Raw genomic sequence first — 25,085 nt, forward strand, 5'->3', positions numbered from 1 at the left:
TTTAGATTTAAGCTAGTTATAGTAATCCTCTGTATTGTAAATAAATATTTAAAACTTTAAATATAAAAAAAAAAAATACCTAGGTCGTAGACTATGGGAGCTAATGTACCTTAAAAGACAAGTAAAGTGTTCCTACACTCCCTATCCTAACAAGAACGGAGACCGCAAACCCGGGAGCACGTACACTGACTGTAAAGGGTCTCACTGATTACCAGTTCGCCGGACGACATCGGCCTGTCAGTTATTCGCGATTGTCAGCTTTTGCGAATAACTGACAGGTCCCCTTTAAAGAAGAAAGTCCGCCATCTGGCTAATCGTTTCTATACACTAAACCCCTAACGTCTTCCTACTGTTTAAGATAGAGGAAATAACACCTCTTACGTATACGGTTCCTTATATGTACTTTAAGAGCGGACCATGAAAGGCTGAGCCAGATTAATCTGTGAACTATATTGATCCTTGTCACAATTACAATCAATAATTATAATAACAAAGTTTAGTCTATAATTAAATTCAATCGACCGGACATTCCAATTTGCCAGATCCTTACTTAAAATGCACATCCCAAATATGCAAGAGCAGAACAATGCAGCCCCAGCGCATCGAATACAAATCGACCGCGAAACGATTAGCATAATCGAGCTGATGGAAACGTTGCATGATTGTCATTATCCTTATAGCATCTGGCTACAATTGTATTTGTTTACGCATTAAGAATATTTTTAATAGGTAAAAAAGGAAACTAATTGGAAAAAATGACTTTTCCGCGACATTGGCAAAATCATCAAGGCCTTAACGGAACCATAATACGCAATAAGAAAAACCTCTGAAAAAAACTAATCGAGCTAGGGATGTTTTCCTCAAAAAACATGAGTTTTTTAAAGTCGGTGTCATGTCGTGGGTAACATACCCACGTCATAATAAACGAACCATTTGCCTCATTAACCAAATCGGCTGCATAGTTCTGATGCTATGGTGGAAGATACGACACATCCTATATAAATACATACATAACATGGACTGCTAAAATCATAATGCTTTCCGTAGTTGGATAAAATTGATTGATTGATACTAAATTTGTCACAACAAATGTACTTACACACGTTGCATCCCACAGGATGCAACATGTGTAAGTGCATATGCTGCATCTCATTTGAGACACACTCTGAAGTCGGCGGAATCGGCGGCAGAAACGGCTGCAAGGTTGAAACACGCCAAGCCTTGGAATTGATGTACGATTTCGTACCAGTCGCCGTGGAGATTGCTGGCCCTTGGGGTAATGAGGCTCTGGAGATTTTTACGGAGTTGGGCAGGCGTTTACGAGAGAAGGGTAATGATCCCTGCTCTGGGTCTTGGCTGCTCCAACAAGTTTCCATCGCCATACAGCGGGGGAATGCTGCCGGCATAATGTGAATTTTTGGGCCGGGCTTGCTGCAGGGTGGGGATGGGCGGCAGTTAATAAATTTGACAAAGCTTCTTGCGGAATTACTAATCCGATATCAGAAACTCTTGGGGCCCCTTGCACGTGGTTAGCCAACTAACTCGGAGTTAATCGTTTATACAGATTTAACTGTACTTATAACTCCGACTTAACTTTGTGTTAGTTTAGTTGGTTAACCCTGGAACGCGCAAGTGGCCAATGGAAGATTGTTGTTTTAGAGCGTACAGTCGACATCAGATATATTGGGGCGGCTAAGATGTTCACAAATATCTGAACAAAGCCTCTATTATCAAGTCATTCAAATTCATGATTAGATAATTTTGAGGACCTCGGTCGCTTCGATATATCTGCTGGCGACTAGATGTTACTTATATGAACAAATAGTTTTTTCTTACCCAGGTCCAAATTGACATCTACAAACCGCTTTTCATTACTTTAGTAAACAATTGTGTCTGTCTGACCCAGACCAAAATACTGCAAGTAAAGGAAATGCAAAGTCAAACTGAATACAAAGAAAAACCTCAACCTGCGTGGCATGTCCCAAGGATGCAGTGTGGCGACGCAAAAGGAGTGTTCAATTTTTCAATTATGGCTTCATTCATTATTCTGTGTTAATAAGCGCGTTCAGAAATAATTTCAATACATCATTACATAACCACTAAATGCTTGGAGGATTTAACAACTAGAGACGCCTTGTCTGTAATTTTTTGTACAAAACAGTCTGCCGATTTTTGCGGGGGAGGGGCACGTCAAATGTTGTTCATTACGTACAAATACCCATGTCAGATAAACGTCAGTCCATACAATACATAGGATATGACCATTGGCCGAGGATTTCGGCACAGGGGTAAGCTCTTAAAGGTGACTCCGGTTGTTAAATCCTCTAAAAATAAAGGTAAATTAAAATATACATGATAAGGCATTCAGTGTAATAACGGAACTAGAATACATAAATTAATTACTAACAAACATGAATCGAAAAATATGATTCCTTCTTTGGGCGACGACGGCTACCTACATTGTTGCTCGGCCCTATCCTAGATAGCTTTCTACAGTTTTCATTAAGGCCCTCAAATCAATGTAACTTAAATAACCCCTTTACCTTTTTATTGTTGGAATAATTCAATTAATGAAATTTAAAAAATGCGTCGGGAAATCGCCGCCCGGAGGGAAAATATGCAGAATAACTGTGTCCGGAAATAATAATTAAACATCCATATTTAAAAAAAAACGACGGCGGATATGATTGGGTAATTAATAGGTACCGATAATGATCCCACTCATTTCTATCTCAACAGCTGATTTTTATTCGTTTTATTTAACTCTCCAGTTAGTTCAGGTTTAGGCCCTTTTCCCGCTGTCCTATTCAACTTAAATTCAATTCCACGTGCCTGATGAATTGATGATGATGATCACACATGACCATGTATTTTAGTATTAATAATACCATCGTATCGCCATCCATTGGAATTGGACATCAAGTTTAGCCTGTTATAACGGTCTCCAAAAGTATTAAAGATTGTGTAAGAAAAGTTTAGTTTATAGAAATTTATTTTATTACCCGACAGCGCAACGCAAAGGAGGGGATCATTGTATTTATGTATGTACGAGTATGTATTAGGTATGTTTGTTCATTTGTGGCACTCTAAGAGACCGAATGCGTGGGCCGATTTTGAAGATTCTTACGTCAATCGATTTGTCTCGATTGCCGGGTGTCACTTAGACACAAAATGGCGACATTCACGTACGTATACATATGACTATTGGCCGAGGTTTTCAACAGAGGGGTAAGCTCTTAAAGGCGACTCGATTGTTAAAACCTCCAAGGAAAAAAATAACATAGGTCTAAAACCTACTTTGAAAATTTGTAACAATAACAATTTATTCACAAAAGCTAAAAATATGAAAATTACTTTTAAAAATGCGCAATTTTATTTTTGAGGGAATCCCGCGATTACTTTTTTCTTCTTTAAAACTGTAAAAAAAGAATAAATGAATATCGACATACTATGTCGAATGGGGTATAAATTTGTAGGGATTCGAAAATCATCTTAAGTTTTCATTGACCGTTTGTAAGTAATTTTGTATTACTATTTAGGATCTATACCAATTTGAAGTTTAACTGTCGCTGCCTGGTTAATATTATTTTTAAATTTAATTTATATATTTTAAGTTTCTTTAGAAGTAACGGGGTTCTAACCAGTGGCGTAGCGTGCCTTGGCGGGGCCCCGTATAAAAATTTGTTTGGGGGCCTTTAGGAAGGGTAAAGATTTCTCACAAAAACGTACGTTGGGGGCCCCCGTGGCCCGGGGGCCCCGTATAATTGATACGGCAGATACGGCGGTAGCTACGCCCCTGGTTCTAACTCAAATATACAAAGTTTTCTCATGATATGTAACTAGGTGATGTAGCTTCGTATTTACTCTCATAGGTAACGCAAACCCGTTTCAAATAGTTGTCTTTATCTGACACTCAGTTACAGAAACGATAACAGGATTATCGATCTAGTTTTCCTTTTCAATCGTAAATATGTTCGTCTCAGAATGCCCTTGTTGCGCAAATTGTGATTATGATTGCGGGCTATTGAGAGCTGATTGGGGATAATGAACCTTGTTGACGTCTGCTGCCAAATATAGTCGAGAAACCCAAAAGGCTTCTTCAAACTAAAATTAGCTTCAATTCAAAGTAAAATTAGTTAATCGTTAATGGTTTGTATGAACATACTTGTGTATACATATAATACCTAAGGACTCTCGATGGTTCCCAAGATACAAAATCCACCGAGTTTGGGGATTACTGTCAAGAATTATCAATTTTTTTTAGGGCCGGTTGCACAAAACTAACACAAACAAATTACAAATAAATAAATACAAATAAATTGAATTGAATTGAAAACTCTTATGGATATAGTTCACTGCTGACTGTCGTTGATAAGTCCGTAAATTCTGTTTAGTGAAACTCATGAAATCTTCTTTTATTTATTACTATTTTCATTATATCTTCGATCTAGCATTGTTTAAACAGCTCCTTTTGATCTCCGTACGTCTAGAGAAACTCATTTTTAGAAGCCAGGTCACGTTTGAAAATAAGATCATCTAATGGGAATGATGGCGTCCACTTTCCGAATATAACCTAGAATTATTTGCAACCTAAAATAAATCGCTGTTTGTTTGTTTAAAAATACTAGAGCAATTTCAGCGTTTCTTGAATCATGTTAATATATGCCTAAACCACATCTACGCACCAAGATAGGACTATTATATAAACATGTGTGAATAAGCCACGCGCGTTAGTTATAATAATAGAAGGGAATTCCCCGCTTACAGAACAAACATGAATAAAACCACACTCCAGCCTCCAGCTAACATTCTTTAGATTACCACAACTAGTAGAAAGGTCAGGCGGGCGAGCGTCTAGTCTAGATGCTTCATCAGGCGGCGTAGCAGGTGCAGCTCCTCGGTATATGCCTTCTGAACCTCACCGAGGTGCCGCGAGTAACACTTAACTAGCCAATACCTGCGCGACAATACTCTAACCTAGACAGTACCTGCGAGGCGGCGACCCTGGTCTCCCACGCGGGCGAGCGCAGATGCTTCATCAGGCGGTGGAGCAGCCGGTGCAGCTCCTCAGGGTGTGCCTTCTGGACCTCGCCGAGCTGCCTCGCCGCGGCGCGCCGCGTTGCCGCACCCGCGCCCGCCTCCAGCAGCACGAACAAACGGTCCAGCCTGTGCAAACAATGGGTTTAATGCCAAAGATAAACTAACTCATTATTTGTTCGTGAGCTTTAGGTGTTTGCCATGTCTATTTTTTAGGTACCTGTAAGCTGCATTGACATCATAGTCGCCCACTAAGAGGTTTCTTTCTGTAATGTTTTCCTATACCTATAGGTATCAAATAATCTGTCGGGGCTTTTCGATGCAAAGGGTTATTCAAACTACAATGTAAAAGCATTTTCGACGACAATACCAGTATATCCTTATAGCAAAAGTTTATAATAATCTGCTCGACATTTTTATTGCACCTTGCCTACTTGAAAGCATTTTGAAAATTTAAGGTACATTATTTCCAAGTATCTGTTGCTGATATTTAGTACGAAACTTTAAGAATTACGTTTATTCTTATTTGGTTATGAAAATACTAAACATATATTGTTCATTAATTTCATTATACCCTTATTGTCCTCAATGTAAGCGGCCTGCATATGACATCTGAACATACCACCATACAATCGTTTTAATAAACCATAAAGTACATATTGCAGTTAACCCGTTTCAACATAATGTGTGTGTAGCGCGCACTTGAATAAACCTACGTAATTCATTTCGCAATTTCGAACATAATTCGTCTGTGCAAACAGTAACAGGTCGTACCAGGCTAACGGAGATAAGAGTTACAATAAGGCAGGCTGGACCGTTTAAGCAGGCTAACGAAAAAAACTAGGATTACTCCACTTAAGAGGAAATTTCCATTCCAAACGGAAATTTCATCAAAAATTTACGTACGTTCGGTAAGGCTCGCAAAGCTATTCTTCCTTCTTAAAACGCTTCAAGGAATGGGGTTGGCCGGAAAGTATTGTACAGATGGCGCTGACAGGCCACAGGTCTTACCCGTAAGTCCTAACGAATAGTGTCACATTCTTGTATTTTTTATTTTATTTTGTGGCCTGGGTGCCAACCATTAAGTCGCAATGAGTACCATCAGCCATCGCATCGACGTATAGTGACCATAGTCGCTAGCGACTGCCATTATAATAAAAACATGATAAGGGTTCTGGTCACATTGAGAGACGAGATCGATCAGGATTGCACGCACATCGCACTAGTTAACGTAAGAGTGGTTAGTCGTTACACACGGTGAATTTTGAAGGTACGTTAACAAGATGATGCAGCATTTGGTGCTATTTCATATGATTATGAAATATTTTTGAAACAGCACCAAATGCTGCATCATCTGTGCGAACAAGTAGCTAACCGTAACTTTAGACCATGCTTGGATTCGAGTATTACAAAAGTTTTTTTTATTGTTGTTACTATGCTACACGCTACACTAACTTTCATCAAGCAGATACGTCTGCGAGCGATACCTAGTATACATTTTTATATTAAACGAAAACTGGAAAAACGCCACTTCCTGCAAGACTCGAACTTACGATATTTCGGAACATCGGTCCGAATTGCTTTTAACCAACTGTTGGAGTTGAGCTACCGATTTGACCTTTAATATTATTATACATATTAACAATTATGTACATTCCTTCATTCGATACCTACATACACAATTCAATGAAGCCTAAGAAACAGTATCGGGGCGTCGACCAATTAACAGTAATCTAACAGGGCAACTTAATTGAAACAATTCGTCGGATAAACGCACCGTTTTATAGATGGTTTTATAACAGGCAGTAAAATGCTACTAACTCAAGCATTTTAACGTGAGTCCTAATAGGTAAGTTATGGCGTGCCTGCCACACAGCACGCCATAACGCATGCGGCGTGCTGCGTGTCGGGACAGGTGGCGTTCTCTCGTTTCGGAGGCCAAGATTCTTTTTGGATCGCTGAGCCAAAGCAGTTAGTTAGTTAGTTATGGCGTGCCTGCTGCCTGCCTATGTTCTAAAACTTCTTAATTCTAAAAGAAGTATTTAAGGAATCTATAAGATGATATCTAATTAATAATATCATAAGATATGCGACGTTTTAATGACAGATTTCAATCTATGTTTTTTTTTTATATTATGGGTTATTTTAGTATTAAGGTAGAATAAGTTTTTGACGATGCATGTGCGGAGTACATTTGTGTTTTGACGAAGCATGTGGCGGATTACTTTTGTATTTGTTTATGAATAAATATTTTGCGTTTATATTTAAGTGACTAAAATGACAGTCCGGTTGGTCAATTAATTACCGCATCATTCTGCTTTGGACCTTTTTAGGGTTCCGTAGCCAATTGGCAAAAAACGGAACCCTTAAAGGTTCGTCATGTCCGTCTGTCTGTCCGTTTATGTCACAGCCACTTTTTTCCGAAACTATAAGAACTATACTGTTCAAACTTGGTAAGTAGATGTATTCTATGAACCGCATTAAGATTTTCACACAAAAATAGAAAAAAAAAAACAATAAATTTTGGGGGTTCCCCATACTTAGAACTGAAACTCAAAAATTTTTTTTTCATCAAACCCATACGTGTGGGGGAGGTTTCTAATATCATTATTTTCTAAACTGAATAGTTTGCGCGAGAGACACTTCCAAAGTGGTAAAATGTGTCCCCCCCCCCCTATAACTTCTAAAATAAGAGAATGATAAAACTAAAAAAAATATATGATGTACAGTACCATGCAAACTTCCACAGAAAATTGGTTTGAACGCGATCTACTTGGTAAGTAGTTTTTTTTAATACGTCATAAATGGTACGGAACCCTTCATGGGCAAGTCCGACTCGCACTTGGCCGCTTTTTTGTACTAAAATGATAGTTCTGGAAATTATCTACTTAGAGAATAATATCCAAATAGATACATCATTGCCTTCTTAAGACGCCCACTGATTACCAGTTCGCCGGACGATATCGGCCTGTCAGTTATTCGCAAAAGCTAACAATCGCGAATAACAGACAGGCCGATATCGTCCGGCGAACTGGGACCCTTTAGATCAATATGTATCTATTCTCAATGGAATCTATGGAACTTCGAATACCAATAATTGACAATGCGTCATACGTCAAAATCATTCAAACGTCAAAACATCTTGACTATCCAACGCTGCTAAAATTAAATTTGTCTCATCAGAATCCTTATACCATCTGCCTCACAAATGAGGCGTGGGCAGCACGAGATGGCTCACGTCCACCTACTTACGCCTTACGCCTCGTGCCAGCCTGTACTGACGTCATTAAGTGACATTGAATGTTGTATCTAGGGGTTGTAATTGCCCATAACTCAATCAGAACTGGCTGCTAAGTGCTTCAATTACGCGTAATGCAATTTCAATGTAATATTTATGCTTTGAATGATAAAAGGAGACGTATAAGAAAAAAAATATTACATGGGCATTTTGTGTTTTATGCCATTATAGGTCAATCTAACGTCTGGCGTATTTAAATAATATGTTTAGGTATATTCAAGAATTGTCCTTTACACAGCCTTGCGCAAAAGTATTGAGCAGATCTTTTATACTTTCATATAACTATGGCAAATGGCAACCACAAATAGCCATTATCGAAACTGATTTAGTAGAAACTAGAGTTTTTAGGGTTCCGTAGCCAAATGGCAAAAAACGGAACCCTTATAGATTCGTCATGTCAGTCTGTCTGTCCGATTATGTCACCGCCACTTTTTTCCGAAACTATAAGAGCTATACTGTTCAAACTTGGTAAGTAGATGTATTCTATGAACCGCATTAGGATTTTTACACAAAAATAGAAAAAAAAAACAATAAATTTTGGGGGTTCCCCATACTTAGAACTGAAACTCAAAAAAACTTTTTTCATCAAACCCATACGTGTGGGGTATCTATGGATAGGTCTTTAAAAATAATATTGAGGTTTCTAATATAATTTTTTTCTAAACTGATAAGTTTGCGCGAGAGACTCTTCCAAAGTGGCAAAATGTGTGCCCCCCCCCCCCGTAACTTCTAAAATAACAGAATGAAAAATCTAAAAAAAATATATGATATACATTGCCATGCAAACTTCCACCGAAAATTGGTTTGAACGAGATCAAGTAAGTAGTTTTTTTTTAAAACGTCATAAAATTAAAAAAAAAATTTTTTTCATCAAAGCCATACGTGTGGGGTATCTATGATAGGTCTTCAAAAATGATATTTAGGTTTCTAATATCATTTTTTCCGAAACTGAATAGTTTGCGCGAGAGACGCTTCCAAAGTGAAAAAAATTGTGTCCCCCCCCCCTGTAACTTCTAAAATAACAGAATGAAAAATCTAAAAAAAATATATGATATACATTACCATGCAAACTTCCACCGAAAATTGGTTTTAACGAGATCTAGTTAGTAGTTTTTTTTTAATACGTCATAAATGTACGGAACCCTTCATGGGCGAGTCCGACTCGCACTTGGCCGCTTTTTTTAGACCAAATTTGAAGAACACTACTCGTCGTTATGAGACCTTTATTCAGTCTTATTAAGCGCAACTCTATAGGACTCCGCCTCCGAATAATGACTCTGTCAACATTTTTTGTAGGTTTTATTTAAATACGTATTAAAGAAAATAAGCATTATTGTGTTGTGTACCTAAACCATGAATTTTACATGAAGACATGCCCTTTCATTTTATTTGTAAAAAAATAGAGTATTCTGAAAATGACTAAGTTGAAAAGAACTCGAGTTTCGACTTAATTATATGAGTCTTAAAGCAAAGGAGTCAAAGAACTCAAAGAAACACTATGCTTTAATTGAAAAAAGTATCTTTTCAATTAAAAAACACAAGTTAGCTAAATTTCCGACTACAAAACTAAAGTTTTTTTATGATTAAGAACTACCTGATTAACAGAAAAAAACTGAATGAAGATGAAGACAGTAAGAAGATTTAAAATTCTCGATTAAAGTTCCATCTTTACATAAATAAAGCGCCATAATAATAAGGCTGACAATAAACTAACTTAAGGCACCTTCGATCTGAATCCCTTAGTTTTCTAATGTTTGTTGTAGCTTATCAATCTTATCATATTAACAGCAACGGCTTTAAGCAATATCCCATATTTACTTCAAAGTTCATTGCCTTCGAGATATTTGACATCAAAGTTCAAAAATTTTAGGCCAAAAAACTGGTTTCCTGGCCATAACTTTAATTAGTTTAAAATTAAAATCTCTGGCCAGTTTTTAGAGACGTCATAGACGAACCCAAATATGTAGATTTCGTATAATGTAAGATCTTTCACAGCAATTGATCGTAAAAGTGTTTTTAGACGTTTAAAATATAAGTATTCATTTCTTTTAAATTCTGGCGGAACAGAATGGAGATAAAAGATTGAAGAACCGATAGCCGATTGTCTTATAATTATATCTATAATATAGTGCTAATATAGGAATATCGGCTCAAAAGCTGTCAAAAATCGATGAAAGCCGCGGGGGGCTCCTTAATCACAAACCCTTAATAACATCTTAGTTTAGGTACTAAGTATATTTGTAAGTAACAAAATATGGATTGTGTCGTCCGAAATAAATGATTTTTATTTTTTAATAAGCAAAAAAACTATTTATAACAGCGTTTTTGCTGTGGTCTCATGTCAATCTAACGTCTTAAAAACATCCATGACTAGAGAAAACAATAGTTTATAACTCTCGTTCACACGTAACAAACAGCTTTAAGGCCCTGCATCGAAAAATAACGGGATCTTTGAAGCGTGGCAGGGGCTAGCCCCGGAAACAAACAGACGTGATTTTCGGATATATGTATCTTGACTATATGATAAGAGGTATGATACTAGTCGAAACAAAAAGGCTTAAAATTTTCTCGATAGAATATAAATCCAAAGTTACATCTACATTTTTAGTGTTTACCTCAGTGCAACTAGAAAACACATCTTCATCCAGCATAATCCACTTTAAAGTAAAGGTTTTCATCTCGTCTTAAACATCATTCAACTAAATATTAACTTATTATCTTATACAAACGGATTTATTCTCGATTTTGATTTTATGAATTCAACAGAAAACGCCCATTTTACGCAGTTCGGCTTCTCTTTCTGTCATGCGTCAAAGTCATAAATGCGTCCTTTATGCCAGTAATGTTAGATGGCCGTGGTGCCTCAAAGAGGTAAGACCTATGTCAAATCGCGCAGCGCTCCAAATTACGTAAAATCGACATATCCAATAAACGTTGAGTCGTAGCTCTATTAACTAGTAACGGAATCCGAGGTCTACTACGAATGGAGCTATCTTTACAGGCCTATACGTTACGCATGTGTGCGTGTTTGCTTAGCTACGTCAAAGTCTAATACTCTTTGCACAATTACAACGGGTAAGGAAATTTCGACAGCTTCTGAAATGTATCGGTAGCTGTGTGGTCGTGTAGACACCAAAGAAAAAATGCGAGTCATCTATAGACCCATCAAATCTAATCGTAACTTTTTGTTTTCTTTTTTGTTCCTATATAATATCTATATTGCTTTCTATTTTATTGTAAAAGTAAATCTTGTCTGTCTTATACAGAAATAAAGTTATTCTTTTAAATATGTGTATTAAAAGCATATTTTAATGACACGAATTATTTTATTTTATTCATACCAATTTTTGTATAGCCTAGGTAATCTTTATGTAAAACAAATATACTTATTATATTAAAAAAAAACTAAAAAATTCAACACGTTTATTAGAAAAAAAAACTCGTTTGCACGGGCCGGGGTTTGAACCAGCGACCTCTGATTTGTAATCCGGATGCCTTGAGAACAATTCACATAATTTATTTAACAGGATACTGTCAAAACGTCAATGACTAATATGACTTTTCAGCAAAGAGTACCTAGAATCATACTTACTTTATATGATTTTCAGTTTGATTTTACTTGACAAGGAGCAATAAGAAAAACGTACCGAATCGTCCCTTTCTTAAAATTGCCATTCAAAGAGAGAGATGGGCATTGTGATAAGAGAGGTATGGGCATTGTGAATTTCATCTCGCTTTGTGTGGTAGGGCACAGTTAGTGGATGTCATTCCAGATCTAGAGCAAAGCCCAACTGGGGAAGTACCTCCACCTTACAGAAAACCGCAGCCAAATAACACTAGACCCTACTCATAGTATTGTGTTCCTGCCGGTGAGTAAGGTTGCCAGAGCTCAACGAGGGGGGGGGGGGGGGGGGGGGGAGTTTAGGGTCGGCAACGCGTATGTAACTCTTCAGCTCGTGTGTGGTGCTATCTATAGTTTTTTTTATATGGGTACGCTGACAGCTGTCGTTTCAATACGATTTTGCGAGATTTGGCCTTTTTAGGTTAAAAATTATATAGAGATAACACCTGTCACCCTACCCATCGAGTTTGAAAAATACTATAATGTTAATATATACAGGATGGTTTTTGATAATGTACATCTTAGAACTTAAACTGTTTTTAATTTCTTTTTTTTTTCAGATTTTAAAATTATACCGCTCTACTTTTATACCTTAATAATATATCTTAGTCTTGACAAAGACGATTAAAGTTTTATACTTAGCAAAATCGCTTACTAACAATGTCTTTACAAAATCGCTTTCCTGTAAGTTGAGGCAACTGCTATAGCCATTTAACAGCAGTATCAGTTCATTACACTTGGTTCGGTGCTTCAACCTCTTGTCTAACTGTCTGATAATTAAAGTAGTTCCTAATAGACGGCGTTGTGCAATTATGGGTATCCCGATCAAACTTTTCAATTCAGAGGAATGTGATTCTGTTTGATAATGTTAGTCTATACTTTATTTGTCCATGCTCTTGAAACCATTAGCCAACCAATTAGCTTATGGCGGGCATTGAAGGGTCGTTCTTTGAAATCAGATTATTAAATATAATTTCAATATAAGCCCATCATTCGAATAGGTATACATTTTGGTCAATTTATTACCTATCAGGGGAATAATAAAATAATAAAAAATAGATAAAAAGAATGTAAAAGCGACGAGGGAATGAAAAAAACCGATAAGGGAATGACAAGGAATGACATAATGACAATGAATTTCGGAACAATTCGTTCCAAAATAATACACTGAATCATAGAACACCCTTAGCAACTTAATGTTATTTTTAAGATCTATAGAACGAAGTACCACACGTTGATTTTAGTTGAAACCCCAGTCCAAAGGCATAGAATGAGAACCAGGGGAAAAGAAATAAGTATGTCTTTGATCAACTGTTATGATTACGATAATTTTTACTTAATCCATGAAAGTAAATAATCATTTACTTGACATATGATTTAACATTGTACATGCCCATGAAGAATACATTTTATATCAAAACACACGGGAATAAAAATCACAGTGAACCAAAGCCAGGGGAACGATATTATGAAATCGTTTATTTCAGGTGAAAGACCCATAATTACATCACAAACAATCGGAAATACAATACAAATTAACTTAAATTAAAAACAGTCAAAATAACAATTGTGTTACCTGTAAGAATAGCATATATTTTTAAGAAAATAAGTAAACTAAATGTCAATATACTTAGTAATTTACCTCTAGTTTTATGTCAACCTAATATCCTAAGAGCATTTATTAGAAACATATTAAGAAGTTCTAAATGTCACGGAACGTGTAGTGTGACTTCCTCCGATTTTATGATATTTTATTTTTCTTTGAAAGTGTTTTTGGAAGAATTTTATATCAAATGTTAACACTTACACCTATTCCACAATACGGTTTAAAAATTGTATGGATATATAACGACTTTATAACAATTTTAATAACATACATCTTGTGATCAGTTTTCGTGTCACCGACGCGCGTGGTAATATAAATATGCAGTACTCGGCAGAAAGTTACCTTTACGTCTGGCAGCCTTTTTAACGCTTTTTTTTAGAACAGCAATACTGTGTTGTTGTCAGATTTGCAAATGGCTGAAGGGAGAAGTGTTACCGAAAATTATTTATTTGTGTTAATTAAAAAAAAGGTCAACCTTAACGCGTCACCGCCGTGTTTGAGTTTTAAAAGTCAGTACTCATTTCACGTTATTGTTTGTAACATAAGATATACCTAATACATTCGAGATTGAGCTAATTATTTAATATTTGCAAAGTCAAAGGTAATTTTTAGGTAATACCGAACATGTTTCAAATTGTCACGACAGTGGCCTCAAAATTCTGTCCCCGCCACGGACTATTGAATCCACGTTCGTGTCATATAGACACGTGGTCGTGACATTCTCAATTAGTTTGATTAATTTAGAGGCATATTCACTCTTTAGAAATGGATTTTATTACCTACGTTCATTTGTTATTATTGCCCAACTGCCCAAAGCAGAAAAATGGTTTCCGCGTGTATGTGGATGTATGATGTGTATCCGATTCTTTGTCATGCTCTACAGCGCTAGTATGACGAATTTCAACGTATGAGCTGTCATTCGATGTGTCGTAGTCATGGGAGTAACTTAGGCTATATTAAAAATATTGTATAATTCAAAATAGTGGAGTTGGCCGCCATAATGCCGAAACGTCACGACTGAGGGACACTTTGTGACAACCGTGATTATGTACTCATTTTATTTACCTTTCCTGAGGGTATTAAGCTTGACCATATGCATCAAAAAATGCTTTTTATACGTAACAATATGTGAAAAATAAAAATCTTTTATGAAAAAATATTTTTCTGGACACAATTTAAGAATCACCCTGATTGTTTGAGTAATTGTTTAAAAGTTATTAGTTGAATATTACATATTTCAGCGTAATAAAAATACTTACTTCACTTTTTTGGTAGTTTTCGTTGTTACCATATTACTTAGTTTTTTCTTTTTTATATGTAGGTAGTTACCACTGACAACTGTGATTCAATATCATCCGAAAAATTGGTCGTCGGAAAACGGCACCCTGTATTTCCTGCCTCAATATATTACTAAATAAAATATGATAACTAACAATGTAATCTTACATTGTTAGTTATCACACCGAATTTAAAAAGATAGATACTTACAATTAACTGTACTATTAACATCTTCCAAAAATCAACAATAAAAATTGGCTATATTGTAGTCTCAGATTTATTACAATTTACAACAATATATTTTTTTATTTTCTAGTAGCAAGTAATAACGCCATCTTTTTTATTTTCTAAGAATTAAGTTTTTGGCCGACCGCGTATAATCGTAGTTAACTTTTGTAACGCTAGATGGAGCTTTCACCTTCACGTGCGCCGCGGACTCCGCGGAGCGCTTCCATGTGTGCGTGCTAGCGGGGAGTGAGGAAGCTAGCGGGCGTGGCTTACGAACCGGTATTCACGGCTTTAGTAGGCCCTTAATGGGGTTGGCCGGTCGAAGTATTAAACAGATGGCGCCATCATAGCTTGCCCTGTCAATCCCTAGAATTGTGTCAAATTCTTGTTTTTTTTTTTGGAATTTTGTGACCTGGATTCCAGTACTTTAAGCCAAATCTCATAGAACAAAACTAGAGACAGGGGCAAGCTATGATGGCGCCATCTATGCAAACCTTTGACTGTTGCCAACCCCATTGCAGGTCGATAGTCTGAGCGTACTACTTATTTATAATAATACTATATCGGATAAAAACTTACCGTGACGTCATGGCGCGGCCTTATCTCAGTCCAGGTTCAAGATGCAATTTCTGCAACAAACCAAATACAATTCTCGTAAAGTTATCAGTTCTATAATTCTGCATAATAATACTATAGGTAACGTAGATTCATACTCTTAAGAGCTGGCGCGAAATTAGTAATGATATGTCAGAAGTTCCATACGAAATCCGGGCCAGCTTTCGTGAATCAACCTAATAAGATAACCGCGTCAAAGGCTTTCAAAGAACTCTGCAGCCGCTGGCTCGTACAGCGATGAATTTACCAACTATTTCCAGACGGCATATAAGATATACTCGAACAGTACGGTCAGCAAGGCAAGGCAGAATCAAGCTATCTTCCAAGTTTAATTCTTGCGCGAGAGCTGCGAGATAACGTCTTCAGAATTATACGCACAGGTGTTAATTAAAATAGCGTAGGTCTATCCAAAGATCCGACGTTTGAAGAAGTCCTTCACGTAAATTAATTGGACTTTGAATTAGAACGAATTGACTTATCTAGATAACGACATGCACATTTGCGATGGTTAATCCAATATAATTGAAGATCGATCAGCTAGCGCTAGCAAAATAATGAGAATAGTCTTTGTGTCCAACTTGTCAAAGACAATAATTGGTAAGAGATAGTTGAAAAACTAGATGTGTCAGCTGTGTATCCAGTCCATCGAGTTAAGAGTTGATAGGTATTTGACGACCGGTCTGGCCTAGTAATAAGTACCCTGCATATGAAGCCGATGGTCCTGGGTTCAAATCCCGGTAAGGGCATTTATTTGTGTGATGAGCATTAATATTTATAGTATCCTGAGTCATGGGTGTTTTCTATGTATTTAAGTATTTATTATATATATCGTTGTCTAGGTACCCACAACACAAGCATTATTGAGTTTACTGTGGGACTTAGTAAATTTGTGTGATAAATTGATAATGTCCTTATTTAAAAAAAATTATAGCGGGTAGTGGGCGGCCAACTATTCATACAGTCAAGTTCAAAAATACAGGGTGGACAAATAAGAATGATACACTTTGTTTTTAAATTTTAATTACCTTAAATTTTATTAAATATTTTTTCATAAATATATTATTCTTCTTCTTCTTCTTCACTGGCTCAGTGACCCAAACAGGATCTTGGCCTCTGACACAAGAGAGCGCCACTCTGCCCTATCCTGCGCCACTTCACGCCAGTTGGGTATTCCGAGGGCGAACAGGTCTTTTAGGACTTCGTCGCTCCAGCGGTATCTGGGACGCCCAGACGGACGTTTTCCACCCGGGTGCCCCACATACGCTCTTCTCACGGCACGATCCTCTCCCATCCTCTCTAGGTGACCGAGCCAGCGGAGTCGTGTGGCCTTGATTTCGCCAATTATATTGGGCATCGCAACCAGCTCCTCTAGCTCCCTATTCTTTCTACGCCTCCAAGTTCCATCTTCATCTCTGATAGGTCCCAGAATCTTCCGCCAGATTTTCCTCTCCGCCACTAAGAGCTTGCTCTCTTCTTTCTGAGTCAGAGTCCAAGCTTCACACCCATACATCAAAATTGGCCTAATTACAGTCTTGTAGACACGAATCTTGGTTGGTCTACTGATCAGCTTTGACACTAAAACTCGATAAAATATATTATTCAGGGTTGGCAATTGTATACGGAAGATAATTTCTGCCAAATGTATACCACTAGCAGCAAGCAATTTTATCTCAAATGTTTCTGTTGTTTAAAACACGTTGTTTGCTCGATTAATTTTGAAAAAAAGTGACAGTGATTGGCACCCAAATTCTCCAAATTCTGTAGCTCTTGACTTATTTCTGTGGGGCTATCTAAAATTACGTGTCTATGCTAACGAGCTGATTAAATTTAAACAGTTAAAACCGACTATTCGACACAAATGTACTAAGATAATGCCAAAAATGTGCGAATAGATGCTGAACATTGGGATGATAAGGGCTTACATTTGCCTGCTGTTAGAGGTGGACATATGTCAGACATTATGTTTCGCATGAATTTGCCAACCCTGAAGAATATATTTTTAAAACAATACCTAATAATTTTTGAACTTAATACAGTTAAAATTTAAAAACAAAATGTATACTTCTTATTTGGCCACCCTATATGTACCCATTCATTTTTTCACCTTACTGCAATGGATTAAGGTGAACAAATATATACATATTTATGTTAATTAAACATCAATTGCAACTTAGAGCGTTATATCCAAACATTTATTCTGCGATTAGGCATCAGTGGCTCTTTCACAGACTGTACACATTTGTGAAAAACAAAGCGTTTAAAAGCGATCAAGCGCTTTGAGCGTTTTTTCAGAGGCATCAACCTGGTTGACATTGTATGGTAGTAGTAGCGAATAATTATATTTGAGGCCTGAAGTCAGTCCTGCCACAAAATGGCAAATTTTCGAGCAGGATAGGAAAGCGCGATAAAGATGCAAAGGCAGCAGAGGCGTCGAACCAACTTTATGGCTCCTGCTGGACGCAACGGTGGCGCTAGGGCCGGATCTAGGGTGAAGCGAGTAGAGCGGCCGCTCTACGCGCCAAATGGTAACCGGGCGCCAAAATTTAAAATTGGGAAAATAAAATCTAATAAAATGTTTCTAAAACGCGGACGCGCAAATATATATGCGTGAAATGGCGGGCGGGAGTGATTTCAGCTAACGATAATCCATATACGTAGACACCGTGACGCAACTGCGCAGTGACATTTTCCATCACTTTGGGATAATAAAATACTTAAAAGTGTGTGCTAGTTTTATGAGGGGCTTTTAAGAGTTACAGCAACCCAGTCGCCGCTATACAATCAAATACAAAGAAATTAGAGGGAGTAGAAGTTTCACATACAAAACATTTCGCTCTATTTTTTTGTGTAACAATATTTAGCGACCAAAACTATTGGCAGACATAGATATATGTTACGTAAATGTTCACGCCAAGTAATTTAACATGTCGTTTTAAAATGAGAGCGTAGCTTCGATGTATTGGAGCGCTTTTTGACGGCGAGTTCGTGTGACTCAAGGCTTGCTTCCCCAGTTCGATCACGAGGCAGTGGAGTGGAGGTGCACAGCTGCGTACACACACAATATCATGTCATGATGACATGACTCGGTTGCGTTGCGTTCGTCTAGCTATAACAAGCCACATTTTTGATTTACCTTTTTTTATTATAGGACATTACTACACTAATTGACTAAGTCCCACAAGCTCAATAAGGCTTGTGTTGTGGGTACTTAGACAACGATAAATATATAGGAAACACCCATGACTCCGGGACAAATATTCGTGCTCATCACACAAATACCACCAGGATTACCAGGATTTACCAGGATTTGAACCCGGGCAATCGGCTTCATAGGCAGGGTTAGAGGGTCACCCACTAGGCCAGACAGATCGTCATGTCGTTGTGTGTAAACACATTTTTAACACATTCATTGCCAGGATACCACCTAGAGGGCGCTCGTAACTTTTGCTCAGATGCCAGACAACCACAGCCACCACAGGCTACGCCTAAGAGCCCACGTAGCGGGTGCACATCGCAATGGCTAGCAGAGAAGTTTTATTTTATTTCTTATTTTATTTAGACATGCATCAGTATGTTTGATATGTCTTAAAAAGTTTAATAAATAAATATTTGGGAACCATCTTACATAGATCAACCTAGCCCCAAACTCAGCAAATCTTGAGCTATGGAATCTAGGCGATGATATACAACTGTATATAGATAAATACTTACTTATATACATAGAAAACAACCATGACTGAGGAACAAATATCTGTGTTCATCACACAAATAAATGCCCTTACTGGGATTCGAACCCTGGACCACCGGCTTCGTAGGCAGGATCACTACCCACTAGACCAGACCGGTCGTCATATTCATAAATATATATTGTTTATTACTTTCGCTAGCCACGTTGCTACATTTCCTCATTTTCCCAAGAGGGATGATTCCGAGAAAGAAAAATATCCAGTATATTTTCTATTGGCTAAACTTGTCCCGCATAGACAAGTATCTAAGGAAGTATTAAGTTTCGTACCTACCAACTAAATTATTATATAATAAAAAACACAATGTAAACCTTATTGTGGAGATATAAGGATGTGATTCTATTGGCAATGATTAATTGAAATCACGACTGAATTATATTTTATGAGCCCGCATGCTAAGTCCGGAAACAATAAAATAAATGGTTTCTATCTAGACTATCTATACTATTGGTCCGATTTATATTATGTTAAGAAATTGTAATATAAAAAAAAGTTGCTAGTCTCAAAACTCTGCTACCTTTTTCAAAGGTTAACTGGAAGAGATCCCTGAAAGGGATAAGTTCGCCTTTGACAAATGATGTGTGTTCTCTCCTGTTTTATGTTTCTTTTTGTACAATAAAGTGTTTTACTACTACTACTACCTTTTAGTAAAAAATCACCGCATAACTTCATATAATATCTATTTAGAATGCCACGAATGCCGCTTTTATGCCAACATAATGCTTTTAAATCGCATGCTTCACCTAGACCACATTCTTTAAACCTTTAACAAATATCTTTCTTATCATTCAAACCAATCTTAAATAGACAAACATTGAAATTATCTTCGAGATTGACAGTTTGCGAGATTAGTTATCTTAAAAAACTGCCTATACCTAGTTATGGTTGCAAGTCACCTACATATGTTATCTTATTTATCAATGACTGATATTGGTTTTAAAGTTTTGAACACACATATCAATATTTCAGGATACCACGCTTTGTCTAGTTTTAACAAAGAACCTTGGTATTATGATCTGCTTTAATAAACCTAAACAACTTTTACTTCCTAACCAGATCATAATCTATCTTTTACAATACTTGTCCAGTGGCATAGATTGTTGTTGTTGTATTAATGATATCAGTGCTAAGCACCATTTGAATGTGAAACCAAAGTTATAGCTAATATGTGTTGAATAAATAAATAAAAAATGTAGGTTTACCTCAGTTTTCACCAGATTTAATATTTCCTTGAAGGTTCTCACATATTTGGTTGAATGGCTTCTTAAATAAAAGCAAGTACAAAAGGCACTGAATTTTTAATATACCTAGGTACTTTTTTGCCATTAGTTATTGATTAATCCATTCAAATAAAACTGTTACAGACAATGTGCATGTCCAGCCCAAACGGTTGTAGTTTAAAATTTGAAACACAAATCATATTGAATCAATTATTATGCATTACTTTAGGTAATTATATTTAAGAAAATGTAAACGAACCACAATACATTTGTGTGTGTTACTGGGCAAGAATATTCATGTCAATTAATTTAACTGAAGGTGACAAAACTTCAGTAAGTTACTACATAATAATATTCCTTACTCAACAATGAAGCAGCTATAATTGTGGTAGCAAATACCATATAGGAATACATTGGGATGATTTGATTAATCAATGAAAGTTCATTGCTGGAGTCTGTTCGAAAAAGAAGTTTCAAATGATTTATAATAAAATATATATCAATAGTAATTTCGATTTGTAATATTTGCTATTACCTGACCCTAGTAAAGAATCTAAAACAAGACAAATTCTTTAGCCATTGAAAACATCACACAATTAAATGAAACAGGTTAAAGCCAGAATGATAAAGGACAGATCCAGGCAGTTTTGTGTTTGGTTGGTTATCCAGTAAATTTATTAAGTACCTGAAAATGTTAAAAAAAAATATTTGTGTAGCTAGTTAAATAAATGTAAAAAAATAAACATGAGTTCACATTTTTCCTGTGGATTCATGATCCATTCACCTACCCAATCCTAATCTGTGTGATAAAATCATTACTACTTTTAACATTACTCATTATTAATGCACTCAAATAGTTACCCATTCCGGATATTTAAATTTTGAGTTGGAACAATATAATTTAAATTATCAATTTGATTGACCTTTTCAAAGATTTCCCAGCATCCTGCCAATTTTGTTGTAAAATCTGAGTATAGCTTGCATTTATTTCAATTTAAAATTCCTTTTTACTGCCTGTTGCTCGAAAGGATATTCTTCAGACTCAATATGGAAGTCATATGAGCATAGTGAAGCGTAAGGGCACTACTTACCTTTTCTCGAAGAGCTTCGTCGTTTTTTTGATGGCCAAGCCATATATTTTGACTAAGGTGTAAAGTTTGTGAAGTTAAGGCTTGTAGAGTTAGCAGATAACTTTTTGACAGTGCAAGCCTTATCGTGTCATCTTGGCAATATTTTACATGAAAATGTTCTTAATGTGATTGTGTTCTACAGGAAAGATGTTGCCAGCAAAAGCAAATCATTACATTAGGTTTTTCTTGAGATCAGATGATAGTAACACACAGTGACTAATTTGCAAATAGGGGTTACTTTACTAGTATTAGAAGATGAGTTAAGATACTCAATTATGTATAGCATGGTTTTATCAATACATTTAGTTTAAATTTCCATATAATAGGTTTGATGTGGATGTGAAAATAAAACATCATTTGGCAAAATATATAATAATTGAATCCTTCATTATCCTGTATAATAGACTATGATCTATATAATATGATGACACAATATGACTAGATATGATACTTATGATCCTCAGCAAAAAAACATTAAATGTGATCCCTTAAACCTGAACGCCTACATAGTATAATATTCACTCTGAAGGCAAAGTAAACAACATCACAATTATAATTATTAGCAACTTGGAATGAATCCAAGTTCAAAATACTTGCAGAGATTACATATAATATGTATTATGGAATTAACAACAGTACTTGAAGTAGCAAACTTATTTTTACTAAAATTTCTCTTGCCTGTCTTCTTGCCTCATTAATTAATATGCCATCAGTTTTATTGACAATAAAAGGGAAATTTGTGTAATAGTTGGTCCAGCTACATTGCAGTGTTTGTTGTGATAAATCCTTGATAAATGAACCGTGCGAGTACCTACGAGCTGAATGCACTGTTATCTCATTTCAACGGCCCATCCCACCATTCCAATTATCTGTACACACTAAACACTTTAGCAATCAGTCCATGATATCACAGTCTTATAAACCCAAAATAAGTAGATCAAAACAATTGACTAGAAATAGTAACGGTAAGTAACATGACCCTTTCACGCATAACATATGGCCGAGCTAGCAGAATAGTATCGATTACTCCAATTAATGTACTCGTGGTCACATCATGGGGACATTAAAGACCTCTAGACTCGACCTTGGACTGCCTAAATTAAATTACGTCGAAAGGCACATACGTAGTGACTTTCCGATTGATTTTTTGGTGCCATGATTTTCGGTCAGAACTCTTTGTAAATGAATTAATAGAATATTTCACGGCGCTTTTATTATTCCTCATACATATTTCGAAGCTCACCTTACAGAATAAGGCCGGTCTCAGGTCACTGCGCCCAAATCTTTCCATATTTCATAGCACAAAAATTCACGTTCGATAACATTTTCGTTAAAATGCACAAATAAAAAAAAGCGATGTAACGAGAGGAAGCGCATCGTTCAAGCTTCAAATATATACTGACAGCGCTGCTGCTGATGAGTCCGTCTTTATTGTGGACTTGCGAGCTGATTGGCCGAGGAATGGCTCATAAAAACTATTAATGCCTTGCTTCCGCCAATCACAGGCAAGAATTCTGAAATATTTATGGAGCCGTGCCAAAAATCGGTAATTGAAATAAAAATGTTTTATATTCTGAAATGTATTTTTAGAAACTGCGGTAATGATAACATAATAGTCAATCACTTATAGCGTACTATCAAGTTATAAATATGTATTCATAGAAAAATACAATTTAAAGTATAAATTACTACGGAATTGTTTATAATTTTTTTTACATACTAAAATCGAATACTTACAATTCGATACTAAAAAACCGGTATAAAACTTGTCAACTAGCCAGCCCAAATAAAAAAAAACATGTGTCAGTGTTGGAACTGTCAAGACAATATTATTTCCCGCAGACTACTTTTTAGGTTATATTTGTTATTGTGTTGAATATAGAAATTTAACTTAAAATGGGAAAACGTAAAACCAAAAACCAAGAAAAGAAGAAAAAAATAGCCCTAGTTTTTGACGAAAGCCAAAGAAAGTTAGTAGTTTGCCATGAAGATATGTTTTCAATTGAACTAGATAGGTTACTAAAACAATGATTTATAAAATGTATGTTTACAGGGATTTTTTGTGCGGTTTTCGTAAGAGAAAGCTTGAAAGAAAGAAAAAGGCTCAAGAAGAAATTCAGCGTTTGTTGAAGGAAGAGAAGAAAAGAATAAAACAAGAGGTTAGTTCGTACCTAATAATAGTACATTACAATATTCCTTTAAAATCCCTTCAATAAATTCGAAATAAGTCTGTGTGTTATCCACACTATGCTTAATCCACTAAACCGATTTATATGAAGTGTGATACAGTGATAATTTGAGTCCCGGCTGGTGGTGGATGTTGATGGATTTTAGCACGACATTCATCATTCTACGTAGACTAAGTTAGGGCAGCAATATTTTGTAAAAAGAACACAAGGGCACAGTTTGGAAGCTTATTTTTTAATTTCTATAGTTATTTCATTCTGATATTGTTATTGGTAATAAAATGAGCCAAAACTCGAAAAGGAACTCTGAAGCCTTTTAGTAACCACACAGACTATCCTTATGCAGTTCTGTATAAAATTGATTCTACATGTCCTAAAATTAATTTTGTGCGTTTATTGAATAATAGAAGTTCCAAATTTACTTCTTCTATTTCAGAATAAAGAATCCTACAAAAAACTTGTAGTCTCCAGTAGACCGTTACCTGACATTGAGCAGCTGCTTAAAGAAGAGTATGAAGATGTTGATGTTAATGTTAAAATAGTTGAACTGTCATCAGACACTTTACAAAAAAAAGACTTGGTTATTGGTGAGAACAGACCTCAAGAAAAAATAGAAAAGAAATCTATCAAAATACCAAAAGAGAGTTCAGTGGAAAGTGTTCCTGGCATGGGTTCAGATACTGAAGTGGAATCTGCTGAAGAGGAGGAAGGTGATGACAAAGATAAAGATGATAAAAAACCAAAATCAAAAAAAGAGTTAAAGCATATGCTCATGCAGCAAGCCAAGAAGAAGATGCAGAAGAGCAAAGTATTCCAAATGAAGAGCAAGTTGGACAGAATACAAAATAAGAAGAAATCTCACCTAAAGAAGGAACACATGGCCAGGACTAAGGCCAAATCAGGCAAACCTGGCAAACCAAGAAAGGAGAAATCGAAAAAGAATTTTGGTAGGAGAAAGCATTGAAATAAAGTATTATAAAATACCAATTGTTTATTTTAAAACATATTTGATTAACATAATTATACAACAATCAAAATCAAATCAAAATGAACAATCATGCAATGTAAATTACTGTATAATTGAGGTATGATTGGTTTTTGACCCTTAATCACATAAAA

The 25,085-nt window shown here is 36.1% G+C and overlaps 2 protein-coding genes across 2 annotated transcripts in view; one reads left to right on the forward strand and one right to left on the reverse strand.

The window, feature by feature from the left end:
- LOC133521866 (TATA-binding protein-associated factor 172) overlaps positions 1-23,221 on the reverse strand; it is a 61,621-nt gene extending 38,400 nt beyond the window's left edge. Inside the window, exons 1-3 of the mRNA XM_061856970.1 lie at positions 23,024-23,221; positions 15,649-15,698; positions 4,989-5,166 (exon numbers count right to left, since the gene is read on the reverse strand). Of these exons, the coding sequence (XP_061712954.1) occupies positions 4,989-5,166; positions 15,649-15,659 (189 nt within the window). The 5' untranslated portion in view covers positions 15,660-15,698; positions 23,024-23,221. The remainder of the gene's footprint in view (positions 1-4,988; positions 5,167-15,648; positions 15,699-23,023) is intronic.
- Positions 23,222-23,473: 252 nt separating this feature from the next.
- LOC133521865 (nucleolar protein 12) lies at positions 23,474-24,934 on the forward strand. Its single transcript, XM_061856969.1, has 3 exons — positions 23,474-23,750; positions 23,834-23,939; positions 24,403-24,934. Exons 1-3 carry the CDS (start codon positions 23,677-23,679, stop codon positions 24,928-24,930), a joined length of 708 nt encoding a protein of 235 aa, XP_061712953.1. The 5' UTR covers positions 23,474-23,676; the 3' UTR covers positions 24,931-24,934.
- The last annotated feature ends 151 nt before the right edge of the window (positions 24,935-25,085 follow it).

This window comes from Cydia pomonella, chromosome 10 (assembly GCF_033807575.1).
Source record: "Cydia pomonella isolate Wapato2018A chromosome 10, ilCydPomo1, whole genome shotgun sequence".
Taxonomy (NCBI): Eukaryota; Metazoa; Arthropoda; class Insecta; order Lepidoptera; family Tortricidae; genus Cydia; species Cydia pomonella.